This window comes from Globicephala melas, chromosome 6 (assembly GCF_963455315.2).
Source record: "Globicephala melas chromosome 6, mGloMel1.2, whole genome shotgun sequence".
NCBI classification, from domain to species: Eukaryota; Metazoa; Chordata; class Mammalia; order Artiodactyla; family Delphinidae; genus Globicephala; species Globicephala melas.
Window position 1 is genome coordinate 21,257,237 of NC_083319.1, and position 14,287 is coordinate 21,271,523.

The window sequence follows — 14,287 nt, forward strand, 5'->3', positions numbered from 1 at the left end:
TCCTTCCTTGTCTCTTGTAACATTATTTTAAAGACTATTTTATCTGATATGAGTACTGCTACTTCAGCTTTCTTTTGACTTCCATTTGCATGGAATATCTTTTTCCATCCCCTCACTTTCAGTCTGCATGTGTCCCTAGGTCTGAAGTGGGCCTCTTGTAGACAGCATATATGTGGGTCTTGTTTTTGTATCCATTCAGCAAGCCTGTGTCTTTTGGTTGGAGCATTTAATCCATCCACGTTTAAGGTAATTATCGACATGTATGTTCCTATTACAATTTTCTAAATTGTTTTGGGTTTGTTTTTGTAGGTCCTTTTCTTCTCTTGTGTTTCCCACTTAGAGAAGTTCCTTTAACATCTGTTGTAGAGACGGTTTGGTGGTGCTGAATTCTCTTAGCTTTTGCTTGCCTATAAAGCCTTTGATTTCTCTGTCAAATCTGAATGAGATCCTTGCCAGGTAGAGTATTCTTGGTTGTAGGTTCTTCCCTTTCATCAGTCTAAATATATTGTGCCACTCCCTTCTGGCTTGTAGAGTTTCTGCTGAGAAATCAGCTTTTAACGTTATGGGAGTTCGCTTGTATGATATTTGTTGTTTTTCCCTAGTTGCTTTTAATAATTTTTCTTTGTCTTTAATTTTTGTCCATTTGATTACTATGTGCCTTGGCATGTTTCCCTCTGGGTTTACCCTGCCAGGGACTCTCTGCGTTTCTGGACTTGGGTGGCTATTTTCTTTCCCTTGTTAGGGAAGTTTTCGACTATAATCTCTTCAAATATTTTCTCGGGTCCTTTCTCTCTCTCTTCTTCTGGGAGCCCTATAATGCGAATGTGGTGCATTTAATGTCGTCCCAGAGGTCTCTTAGGCTGTCTTCGTTTCTTTTCATTCTTTTTCCTTTATTCTGTTCCATGGCAGTGAACTCCACCATTCTGTCTTCCAGGTCACTTATCTGTTCTTCTGCCTCAGTTACTCTGCTATTGATCCCTTCTAGTGTCTTTTTCATTTCCGTTATTCTATTGTTCATATCTGTTTGTTTGTTCTTTAATTCTTCTAGGTCTTTGTTAAACATTTCTTGCATCTTCTCCATCTTTGCCTCCATTCTGTTTCTGAGGTCCTGGATCATCTTCACTCTTGTTATTCTAAATTCCTTTTCTGGAAGGTTGCCTATCTCCACTTCATTTGTTGTTTTGGGGTTTTATCTTGTTCCTTCATCTGGTACATAGTCCTCTGCCTTTTCATTTTATCTATCTTTCTGTGAATGTGGTTTTCATTCCACAGGCTACAGGACTGTAGTTCTTCTTCTTGCTTCTGCTGTCTGCCCTCTCTCCAACTACTTTTTTTTTTTTTTTTTTTGCAGTACGCAGGCCTCTCACTGTTGTGGCCTCTCCCACCGCGGAGCACAGGCTCCAGACGTGCAGGCCCAGCAGCCATGGTTCACGGGCCCAGCCGCCCTGCGGCATGAGGAATCCTCCAAGACCGGGGCATGAACCCGCATCCCCCGCATCGGCAGGTGGACTCCCAACCACTGCGCCACCAGGGAAGCCCTCCAACTACTGTTAAAATTTGTTTTACTTTCCCAGATTTCCTCAGCCTCATCTTCCAACTTTACTTTTCAATTTTATTTCAGCAATCGTATTTTAACCTCCAAGAGCTCTAATTATCCAATTGCTCTTTTTCCACAACATACTGTTCTTAATCAGCAGATGCTATTCTCAAACTCTCAGAGAACACTAAAAAGAATCTCTTCCAAACTTTTTTTCTTTCATTTAATTCACACACTTGGTTCACCATGTGTTCTTTTTACATGTCCATGAGGTCAGTCCACGTCTGATCCTACCCACCCAGGAAGAAGGAAATCTGTACCACATGCAAATAGGCAATAATCAATTACTTTTTTTTTTAATTTTATTTTTATTTATTTATGGCTGTGTTGGGTCCTCATCTCTGTGCATGGGCTTTCTCCAGCTGTGGCGAGTGGGGGCCACTCTTCATCACGGATTCAATTACTTTTTGATTAACGACTACAACAAAGAAAGTACCTAAGTGCAGAAGAAGTGAGTCAGCTTACCTTCATGCAGTCAGAGTATAAAATATATTCCCTGAGCACAGGTAGAAAGTCTTCTGTCATGTCCTCTGTCAGCTCTTCCAAGGCTGTAGAGCAGTTGCCGATGCAGGCTGACACACCCTCCAGGGGCTCAGCCAGCTCCCCCTCTAACGCACTCCATGTGGAGTACACAGGCCCATATTCTCTCAGCTCTACAAGGTACTCTAAAGGGGGAAGAGAAACCAATTAAGATCGGCTGGGTAGCAATCACTGGTATTACTGACTCAATAACCAATGCAGCCAAGAGCTCTCTGAGTATGCTTTCCTTTAAACACAACACTGTTTATAACCAATTTTTTTAATCTCCAAAAGCTGATGTTACAGCTAACACTATAACATCAATCAACTCTACTCCATAATAGGAACGTCATGCCTCTGGATAATGGGGACCACAATGCCTTTGGGGGAAAGTGGTGGGAGCTACATCCACCAAATATCTTCCTAGAAACCTACTCACCTACCCCTACAGTGAAGCCATATTTTAACAGGCAATGGAGGTAGGATTTCATATAGGTTTAGGGGGGTGTTTTTAAAAATTTTTAAAAAATCAGTCACAATGGAAAAATAATGGAATTTTAGGAAACAGTTGATACAAGAAATGTGGTCTTACCTAAGCAGACTCAACTCTCTCATTCAGGGGTCACCCCAACACCTTGGTCCCATCAGAATTTACCCCACATGATCTTTAGGTGTAGATGGTACCTAAAGCCATTTCCAAAACCTGCAGGCGCTACAGGATACCAGCAGCAGGTAAAGGAGAATCAAAGCACAGGGAACAAGGAAAAAAGTTGTTTGATTTCCCTCACAAAAAAACCTGGCCTATCATTTGTCACCAGGATTCTTGCCATTACAACAAAATGTTGTTGCCATTTTTTAGTAACCAATGGATGGCAACTACTGGAGAATCCTCCTCTATGTGTTTCACATCACATGCCAGCATGATCATTAACACTGTTCAGGTCTATTTGGCCTACATACGTGTAAGAAAACAAAGGGCCCCAACATTCTGGGACACAAAAAAGCAAGTGGCCATGAGAAAGGTGGGGAGGAAGTGGTGGCAAGAGCAAAGGCCTCATAACTCCCTGGGTCAGGAAGAGTGGGTTTGAAATGAAGCAAGGGTAGGCAGGTGAGTCAATTTCAAGCCTGAAGGCTCATTAGGATAGTAACTTTGGCAAACACTGCTCTCATTTTGAACCATCTTTCTGCCAGAAAAGATACTTAAGTTTATTTTTTAAATGATCATTGCTATGGATGAAGGGAAGTTGAGCGAGAGAAAAGTGGAAAAGCCTAGAGGCTCAGAGTGGTTGTTTGCTATGGGGAAAGCAAACACAAGGATGAAATGCAGGGCAAGGGACGGGGTGCAAAATTATACTCTGGTCACAACTACCTCCCCCGCTTCTTGTATTTATTTATTACTTTTATAAGCAAAATGTGGCCTGGTTCTGCTGCTCCGGCATTTCTGCATTTTGATTCTGCTTGGCGCAATGAATGCCATTTCTGCAAACGTGGCCCCTGGGCCTGATCAAGAACTCAACAGAGAGCTCACCTATTTCCTCCTTGATGATCCGCTGGGCTATTCGATCAATGGTTCCCAGCTTGAGCGCAAATGTGTCTAAGTACTCGCCTATGGCTGCAAACTCGAGAGGCCGACTCCTCAGCTTGTAGCCGCCAGTGACATGCTTGACCGACTCACCCACTCGAGTCAGCAACGCCATCCCTTGCTTCTTATGGGCATTCAGGTCCTAAGGATGACATATGAACAAACAAACTCAAAGGGCTCGACTGCTCACATGGCAGGACTCAGTAAGCCAACTTCCTTTTGGAAATGGAAGACTCAGAAAATAAGGAAGTGAGTTAGGTTAAGGCGCTCACCACACACACACACACACACACACACACACACACACACACGTCTCCTCTCCTGCCATCACAGCCATCACAGCCACCACGCTCATACTCCTGCACCTTTACGCCCAGGTCTCTTTATACAGAGCTGGACTCCTACCTTTCCAGTCAGGTTCACTCACCCCGCACACCTTCCTTTCAACACAACTGTTTAAATACAAGTTTTTAAAAAAGTGTCCCTTTGTCCTATACAAAAGATCCTAAATTGTCTTTAGGAGCAAAATTCAAGAGCTGAGATTCATTCCCTTCATTTATTTATATCCTAACCAAAGCCATAGAAGGGAAGTGGAGGGTGGGAAGCAGGAGACAGTGACAGGAAAGGTGGTGCTACAAAACCCAGGCCAAGGAGAGATGCTGCAAATGACAAAACATTTTACCCTGGATTTCTTGGTTGAGACATTAATGGGAAATACGTTCACCTGCATAATCCACTGAACTGAAACCTAAAAAGCATATTAGTCTGCCAGGTAAAATACATTTCTTCCTATCATTAATCGCTAAGGGGAATCTTCAGTATCTTCCCGTTGTTCTATGTCACTTACTTTAATGGTGCCTTCAAAAGTGGTTTTACAGAAGATGCAGGTGTCTGTTCCTTATGTCTACCCTCGATACTAACAGAATGATAATTCCCAGTCCTAGAGGGACAGGTCTACAGGGAGAGAAGGGAACACGGCACAAGGCCACTGCTTTCTGGTGACCTCGCCTCATGTAGGGATAGAGCAGAGGTTAACACAGCTGTCTGACAGCCCCTTCCCACGTGACACACCATCCCAGGCTCAGGTCTCCAAAAGTGCCTGAAATGTAGATCCCTCCTGATTTCACGTCCTCCTCCTCCATGCAGCCAAAGCCTTCACTTCTGCTCTTGATTCTGCCCTCTCCTGTCCACACTCCCCCCACCAGCCAAGGCCCTTGCCCTCTCAACCATCCCTTCTCTCCTGTCTATAATTCCAACTTCTAATCCGTCAGCATGTGAAATATATGCGAAGCTCACTGATCTTAAAAACGGCAGCAACCTCCTCTAAGCTCCCTCCTCCATCTCTGTCCTTCCTTTCTATGCCACCTGCCTGAGACAATGTTCTAAGGATCCCATCTCGGGGAATTCCCCAGCGGTCCAGTGGTTAGGACGCTGCAATTCCACTGCAGGGGGCGAGGGTTCGATCCCTGGTTGGGGAGCTAAGATCCTGCATGCCACAGCCAAAGAAAAACATTTTTAATAAAATAATGATCTTATCTCCCCTTCTAACCTCATACACTCTAGATAAAAGCATCCCTGTAGGCACCAGGCTTTCACAAGACCGTAACTGAAGCCCTGGAGTTCTAGGAATTGCTCCACAATGTTTTTCTGGATCAGGGTTCGATCCAAATGGACTCACTGGACTGCATAAACTCTACTTCAAGTAGCACTTTACAAAGAATCCCCAGTTAACCAAGTTCATTAACGTGTTGAGTACAGTTATTTAGTCGTACCTATCTGACTGCTGCACCCATTCTGCCAACAATGAAAACACTGATTTGAACACAGCTGATACTAAGCATCCTCCACCTCCCCCAGCATCAGTGGTTTCTTCTTAAGGACGCTTCTAATTTGTGGTAAGATCATGTCATCACAAGGAAGAGGAGAGCTTCTGCGTTCACTACGGCAGAGCATGTCAGTGGCCTATCTAAGGACAGGACCAAGTTATTCAAAGCGTTTTAAAAGATGGGGGTACGGGGTGGGTGAGATGGGGAGTTATTGTTTAGTGGGTACAAAGTTTCAGTTTCGCAGGATAAAAAGTTCTGGAGAGTAGATGTACGACAGGGTGAATATACTTAACATTTCCCAACTGTACACTGTAAAATGGTTAAGATGGTAAATTTTATGTCATGTGTATTTTCCCACAATTAAAAAGAAATAAAAGAAAAGATGAGGTTATTTAGTGCATTTGCTTCAGCAAATAAAACTGAACTAAGGCAGGAGGCTGTTGTTTTTAAACAAGCCAACTCCCCCGTACTCACTCACGTCAAGTTAGATTTTGATTAAGACTTTGAAGGGTTTAAAAAAAAAATCAGTTATCTCTGATGATAGAAATCAGGATACTGTTTACCCTGGGGAGGAGCGGGGTGGTAGTGATTGGGAGCAGAGATGAGAGAGGCTTCCAGTGTGCTGGGGATTTTCTGTCTTGATTGGGTAGTGATTATAAAGGTATGTTCATTTTGTGATCATTTACTGAGCTGTGATTTGCATATTTTTCTCTATGTATGTTATACTTCAGTGACAAAATTGAGCAAATTAAAAATAAAATCAGTTCATATTGCTTGGTCCACAGATGAACACCACATATACCCAAAAAAAAAAAAAAGAAAAAGAAAAAACCACCTTTCCTACTTATTCTTTACACAAATTCCTAATGACCGGGGGTCCAAGCTTTCTCCTCCTTTGTCTCTTTATTCAATAAAAATGACGAAACTTGAGGGCCTGCCTGGACAACGAACCACTAATCTGGGTGAAACAGTGAGCTGCACTTTTGGGGAAGAGAGTGGATTTTACTTTGTGTAGTCACTGGAAGAACTACGTCCGAGAAGCAGTTCACCAGGAAATACTTATTTTTAAAAAGAACACAAGTTTGACCTGTGCGGGAAAGGTTTCCAGGAAAAAAAGAAGAGGAACAGGAATGTCATCAAGGAGGCTAAGTGCCAACTGAGGTCCAGGAAAAAGTAAAAAAGAAAACCCACAACCCTGGAGGACTTTGCCAGGTGGCTCTTACGTCCGGAGAATGGCATCCCCTCCAACGTCTTTACGGCAACTGATGCTGTCTGTAAATATTTCTCCATTTTGCCATTTTGAAAAAGAAAACTGAAAAGTACCTGGGCCTTAATACCCTTGCCAACATGGAATGAATTACCTATGGCCTGAATGTGAGAATAGGATACATGAAAATAAACAGATGGGGCTGGAGGGAAGCTGGCACAGGAGTCTGAACACGAGCTCCCATATCTGCAGACAATCAGAGTCAAGCACCTCAGGCTGCCGGTCAGTTCTGCCAACAGGGAAGTTCAGAGAAAAGTCGGGGGCGCCAGCTTGAGTTTGAATACATAGAATCTGGCCGCTGTGTAGGCCCCAACTATTTCCCTGGCAAGTGCCTGGGAAGTGCCCACTGGCTAGGAACTTGGCCGTGGGCAAGTAATGCTCAACTACTCCTGGTCGGGCAGTCTGTGCAAACTGTGGCCTCAGGAGCCACAATGACCCTATTTCACATCCTAGTGATGCCAGCTGAAATAGCACACACGCCCTGAACTTTAGTTTCCTTGCCTGTGAAATGAGGCTATAAGCAAATACTCACAGGGTTCCTGTGAAATATGTCCTTACCAAACACTCAATAAACATTCTTTCCCTTTCGTGCCCACCGTTGGTCAGAACGGCCTCACCCAGTAATATCGCCGGTTAAGTGTGTAGGGAAACGCTTATCCCTGCTTTTGGTACGTGAAACTATTCTAACTTCCTTGACTGCTGCAGGGGGATATTTCTCCTAAATTCTAACATGGAAACCGTGCCAGGGCCGATGAGCACCAGAAACAAAACCAAAAAAAAACAAACCCAGAGCAATTCTATGACACCCACTACGGGGGTGGCTTGTGAGAGATCAAAACAGCTTTTAAGAAAGAGCCCAAAGAATGCTAACCTGGGAGAGGAACATGAAAAATTCTGCTTACCTTAGCAGTAAGGAAAACATTAAAGTGTTCATTGAAAGAAAGCACAGGATGATCCGTAATTCTTTTCAGGAATTTATCCAAAGCTTTTCTTCTGGTCTCCACAAACTCTTCTGAAAAACGATCCACAACACCTTTTACCACAAACTTCTCAGGAAGTGGCTACAATGACATGAACAAAAATATTCAGAGTAACTGATAAGGAAGTGCAGAGAAAAACCAGGCTAGCAAATAAGTCCTAGGACCATCTGTCAAGAACAGTCTTTCTTCATCGGTCAGATCTTTATGTAGTCATCAGTATAAATATTTCTGAAAAAAAAATACCCATGGTGTAAATCACAACTACCCAGTCAATTTTATAATACAAGAAATGAAACAGTAGAGCATGGTCCCTGGAACACAGAAAACAGTCAGTTAACGTCTACCGGTAAATCGGACGGTATAGTTATCTTTACGTTGCTTGATGCACAGGTGATATAATGGGAAAGTTAAGGCAAGATAAGAAAGAAAGGAAAGGAGTCAGACAACATCAGCCACACAAAAATTTATTTAAATATCTTAACATCCTACTCCCAGTTCAAGGGGTAAAAGAATTTGGTGAATGAAAAAATAAGTACATTAGGGAAACCCGTGTATCTAAAAAAATACCTTTTCTAAGGCAATTTTTTTGTTTAGGTTTATGCTTAAAGGTTCTTAATAATATAACTTCCTTTACTCCTCACTCAAATAAATCTCTCCATCGCATTTACTCTGAGCCAATATTGTCGGCAATTTAAAACTACCTGGCTTCCAAGGGATCCTTGAGCTTTAACCTATTTCCACAACAGCTTGATTAAAAGGCCTTCCTCATTACTGCCACCACAGGGAAAGAGAGTATCTGCTAATGCACAATTAGAAAATGTTTTGGTTATGAAATATTAAAAGAACATTTATATTTAAAAAAGGGCAAATGGCCCAGTAGACATTTCTCCAAAGAAGATGTACAAATGGCCAAAACGCACATGAAAAGACGCTCGACATCATTAGTCATTAGGGAAATACAAACCAAAACCACAGTGAGATAATCATTAGAGAAATGCAAATCGAAACTACAATGAGGGGCTTCCCTGGTGGCGCGGTGGTTGAGAGTCCGCCTGCCGATGCAGGGGACACGGGTTCGTGCCCCGGTCCGGGAAGATCCCACATGCCGCGGAGCAGCTGGGCCCATGAGCCATGGCCGCTGAGCCTGCGTGTCCGGAGCCTGTGCTCCGCAACGGGAGAGGTCACAACAGTGAGAGGCCCGCATACCACAAAAAAACAAACAAACAAACAAAAAACTACAGTGAGGTATCACCTCACACCAGTCAGAATGGCCATCAGCAAAAAAACCTACAAACAATAAATGCTGGAGAGGGTGTGGAGAAAAGGGAACCCTCTTGCACTGTTGGTGGGAATGTAAATTGATACAGCCACTGTGGAGAACAGTATGGAGGTTTCTTAAAAAACTAAAAATAGAACTGCCATATGACCCAGGAATCCCACTACTGGGCATATATCCTGAGAAAACCATAATTAAAAGAGACACATACCACAATGTTCAATGCAGCTCTATTTACAGTAGCCAGGACATGGAAGCAACCTAAGTGTCCATCGACCGATGAATAGATAAAGAAGATGTGGCACATATATACGATGGAATATTAGCCATAAAAAGAAACGAAATTGAGTTATTTGTAGTGAGGTGGATGGATCTAGAGTCTGTCATACAGAGTGAAGTAAGTCAGAAAGAGAAAAACAAATACTGTATGCTAACACATATATATGGAATCCAAAAAAAAAGGGTTCTGAAGAACCTAGGAGCAGGACAGGAATAAAGACGCAGATGTAGAGAATGGACTTGAGGACATGGGCGGAGAAGTGTAAGCTGGGACGAAGTGATAGAGTGGCATGGACATATGTACACTACCAAATGTAAAACAGATAGCTAGCTGGAAGCAGCCACATAGCCCAGGGAGATCAGCTTGGTGCTTTGTGACCACCTAGAGGGGTGGGATAGGAATGGTGGGAGGGAGACGCAAGAGGGAGGAGATATGGGGATATACGTATATGTATAACTGATTTACTTTGTTATAAAGCAGAAACTAACACACCACTGTAAAGCAATTATACTCCAATAAAGATGTTAAAAAAAAAAAAAAACACAGTGAGATACCACTTCACACCCACTAGGATGACCATAATAGAGACAGAGAAAGACAGGAAAGGAAAGAACAAGTGTTGACGAGGAGACTGAAAAACTGGAACAAGCATTTAAGTCTGCAACCTCCTTAAACTCTGTAATGTGTGAAAATAGAGATTTTTTTTTCTTTTAAGTTATAGACCCCCAAGCACACACACACACACACACACACACACACACACACACACACACACACACACACACACACAAATGCTGAAATAAATAAGATACAGGAACACGGACTTAGGCAATGTGGAGACCTAAGCACTTAGAGTGAGAAAGCCAAGAAGCAACCCAATTTATAACACGAAAGCTTTCAAATATTTAGGAATTGGCAACACCAGCACTGCTGGAAAGGAAGCACTTGGGTATGAGAGAATTCAACAGCCTCGACTTGAAGAGCTTTGGAAAGCCCGTATGTTTTAGATCTCAATAGTTAAGACTCTACTGGGTGCCACCTTTGCCTCCGTGCCTCAAGTGGCTGTAGAGAACAGCCCCCTCCCCAAAGCTAACTACTCCATCTGTGTCCTTGACCCATTCGTTTACTATCATGCACCTTGTCACCATCAATTAATTATACCTTCTCTACTGTTTATCTTCAACATCCCCTCATCCAGCTCTATTCTGAGTCTACAAAAACATGGTTGGTTCTCTTTCTACCTGAAGAAAAAAATATCTATCTCTTGACCTTACATCGTCTCCACTCTCCTTCCTGTCTCATTCAACCTTTTTGAAAAGAATCATTTACCTTTACTTCCACTCTTCCCCTTGATTTCTCAACCCCCAACCTTTCTTCACCCCAAAACGAAGCCATCGTTGGTACTGCCTTCAATGCTGCGTTTCTCTGCCCTACCCCTGCTTCATGTAGAAACCACTCTTTTAAAGATGATCAGTGACTTTGTAATTACCAAACCCAGTGGATATTTTTATCTCAGGAGTCCTGTTGGGCATACTCTCATTTGCCTATGCTGAAGAGGACTCAGGGAAAAGGCCTAATGAGCAAATAAGTAGTTAGGTATGCCTCATTTCACGTAACAGATAACCTTCTGAAAAGAGTTATCCATTCTTCAGATTTAGTACATTGAACTTTGTTTAATGAATCAGGGGAGCTTGCTAGTTAAAGGAACCCTGGGGTGAATCCTTCTGCGAACAGAATTTCCTTCTGTAATAAGCATCATTATTGCCAAATGTACATGGCTTTATAAATTTGTTTCTTCCTATTTCAAGCTTCCTTAAAGCGAAATACCTACTCTCTGCCTCACCCTTATAATTACCTTCTGGGTTGTCTATGCATAGGAATCTGGATTGCTGGTAAAATCAAGGGCATCTACACTCTGTAAATGAAATAATACAAGTGAAGAAAGAGTTCAACACAGCTCCCAGCACATGGTAGATATCGAATGAATGCCAACTATTTGTATTAATTGGTAAATACTGAGAACAGAAAGCAAAAAAGGGAAGTGGACTAAACATAAAACTTCCACATGTTTTAAGCCAAAAAAAAATTTTTTTAAATCACCTGGGATACCATTCTGAACCCACTAGGATGCTATAAAAGAAAAAAAAAAAAAAGGAAAATCACAAGTGTTGGCAAGTATATAGAGAGGTCGGAACCCTCATACCTTGCTGGCGGGGATGTAAAATGGCACAGTCACTGCGGAAAACGGTTTGGCAGTTCCTCGAAAACTTAAACATAGAGTTACCATGTGATCCAGCGATTAATTCTGTCCCCTGGTATACAGCCAAGATAACTGAAAGCAAGTTTTCACACAAAAACTTGTACAACAAATGTTCAAACATTATTCATGATATTTGGGCTGAGGAAAAGAGGAGATGGGAAGTGATTACTTAATGGGTATGGGGTTTCTTGTTGGGGTGATGAAAATGTCCTGAAATTAGATGGTGGTGACTGCAAAACATTGTGAATATAATAAAAGCCACTGACTTATACACTTCGGTGAACTTTATGTGAATTTTATCTCAATTAAAAAAAAAATGCAAGGATGGAAGCGGATGTCAGAGAGGAGAGGAGATGCAATGCTGCTGGCTTTGAAGAAAGAGGAAGAGGCCTGAGCCAAGGAATGCAGGCGGCCTCTAGAGACTGGAAAGGGAAGGAACAAATTCTCCCCTAGAGCCTTCAGAAGGGACACAGCCCTGCCTACCGCCGTCCCCCTTTTTTCTTTAACATCTTTATTGGAGTATAATTGCTTTACAATGGTGTGTTAGTTTCTGCTTTATAACAAAGTGAATCAGTTATACATATACACATGTTCCCATATGTCTTCCCTCTTGCGTCTCCCTCCCTCCCACCCTCCCTATCCCACCCCTCTAGGTGGTCACAAACCACCTAGCTGATCTCCCTGTGCTATGCGGCTGCTTCCCACTAGCTATCTATTTTACGTTTGGTAGTGTATATGTGTCCATGCAACTCTCTCACTTTGTCACAGCTTACCCTTCCCCCTCCCCATATCCTCAAGTCCATTCTCTAGTAGGTCTGCATCTTTATCCCCGTCTTGCCCCTAGGTTCTTCATGACCATTTTTTTGTTTGTTTTTTAGATTCCATATATACGTGTTAGCATACGATATTTGTTTTTCTCTTTCTGACTTACTTCACTCTGTATGACAGACTCTAGGTCCATCCACCTCACTACAGATAACTCAATTTCGTTTCTTATATGGCTGAGTGATATTCCATTGTATATATGCGCCACATCTTCTTTATCCATTCATCTGATGATGGACACTTACCTCACTACAGCTCATATTAAGCCGCATGAGCTGCTTGCACATTTTGGAGATTAATCCTTTTATCAGTTGCTTCGTTTGCAAATATTTTCTCCCGTTCTGAGGGTTGTCTTTTCGTCTCGTATATGGTTTCCTTTGCTGTGCAAAAGCTTTGAAGTTTCATTAGGTCCCATTTCTTTATTTTTGTTTTTATTTCCACTCCTCTAGGAGGTGGGGCAAAAAGGATCTTGCTGTGAGTTATGTCATAGAGTGTTCTTCCTAAGTTTTCCTCTAGGAGTTTTATAGTGTCCGGTCTTACATTTAGGTCTCTAATCCATTTTGAGTTTATTTTTGTGTATGGTGTTAGGGAGTGTTCTAATTTCATTCTTTTACATGTAGCTGTCCAGTTTTCCCAGCACCACTTATTGAAGAGGCTGTCTTTTCTCCATTGTATATTCTTGCCTCCTTTATCAAAGATAAGGTGACCATATGTGCGTGGGTTTACCTCTGGGCTTTCTATCCTGCTCCACTGACACCTTGATATTAATCCAATGAGACTGATTTTGGACTTCTAACTTCCAGAACTACAAGATAAAAAATTTTTGTTGTTTATGTCACTTAAAAAAAAAAATCACCTGGTGTGAGGATGAGGGAGTGGGTAAGGACAGAGATGAAACAAGATTGGTCATGAGTTAATAAGTGCTGAAACTAAGTGATGACAACATGAGGGTTCATTGCGCTGAATCTCTCTGCTTTGGTATGCTTGATATTTTCCATAATGAAAAAGTTTTTTTTAAAACTATATATGCATATATATGTTGGAACCTTCAAAAAATCCTATCTGCAAAGCATTACAATAACCCATTAAATATTTCAAGGTTTAATCTTAAAATATTTACATTTTATAGCACTTGATACTTTGGTAAAGCACTTTCACATATATCGTATTTTATATTAGTTTGTAAGAAAGTATTTTATAATCTATGAAACAAAAGTAAAGTAGATTGTCCCAGAAAAGCTACTATTTCTGGGTGGGAAATCTGGACAAAGATTTCATTTGCTCAGTCTTGATATGTCCCGTTTCCTCTTGTCAGCTTTTAAATTGCTTCTTCTATGCAATTCAACAAATATTTACTGCATACCCACTACTTGACAGAAAACTATTTTTCCTATTTATATCAAACTAACAGAAAATATTGCTCCTAACCAAAAATAAGTAACAAATAAATTAAAGAGCATCAAGGTTAAAAGGAAATCTTGCCATCTGCAACGACATGGTGGACTTGGAGGGTATTATGCTAAGCTAAATAAGTCATACAGAGAAAAGACAAATACTGTTATGATATCACTTATATGTGGAATCTAAAAAATACAACAAACTAGTGACTGTAACAAAAAAAGAAACAGATTCATAGATATAGAGAACAAACTAGCAGTTACCGGGGGGGGGGGGGGGGAGAGGAAAGAGGTGAGAGGCAATGTAGGGGTAGGGGATTAAGAGGTACAAGCTATTATGTATAAAATAAGCTACAGGGATATATTATACAATACAGAGAACATAGCCAATATTCTATAATAACTATAAGTGGAGTGTAACCTTTAAAAATTGTGATCACTACATTGTACACCTGTAATTTACATAATATTGTACATT

The 14,287-nt window shown here is 41.5% G+C and overlaps 1 protein-coding gene across 2 annotated transcripts in view; it reads right to left on the reverse strand.

Moving 5' to 3' along the window:
* Positions 1-14,287, reverse strand: part of SNX30 (sorting nexin family member 30) — a 105,767-nt gene that overhangs the window by 28,875 nt on the left and 62,605 nt on the right. For both annotated transcript variants that reach the window (XM_060300612.1, XM_060300613.1), the window contains 3 exons: positions 7,694-7,852; positions 3,645-3,840; positions 2,063-2,262 (listed from right to left, as the gene is read on the reverse strand). In XM_060300612.1, the coding sequence (XP_060156595.1) occupies positions 2,063-2,262; positions 3,645-3,840; positions 7,694-7,852 (555 nt within the window). The remainder of the gene's footprint in view (positions 1-2,062; positions 2,263-3,644; positions 3,841-7,693; positions 7,853-14,287) is intronic.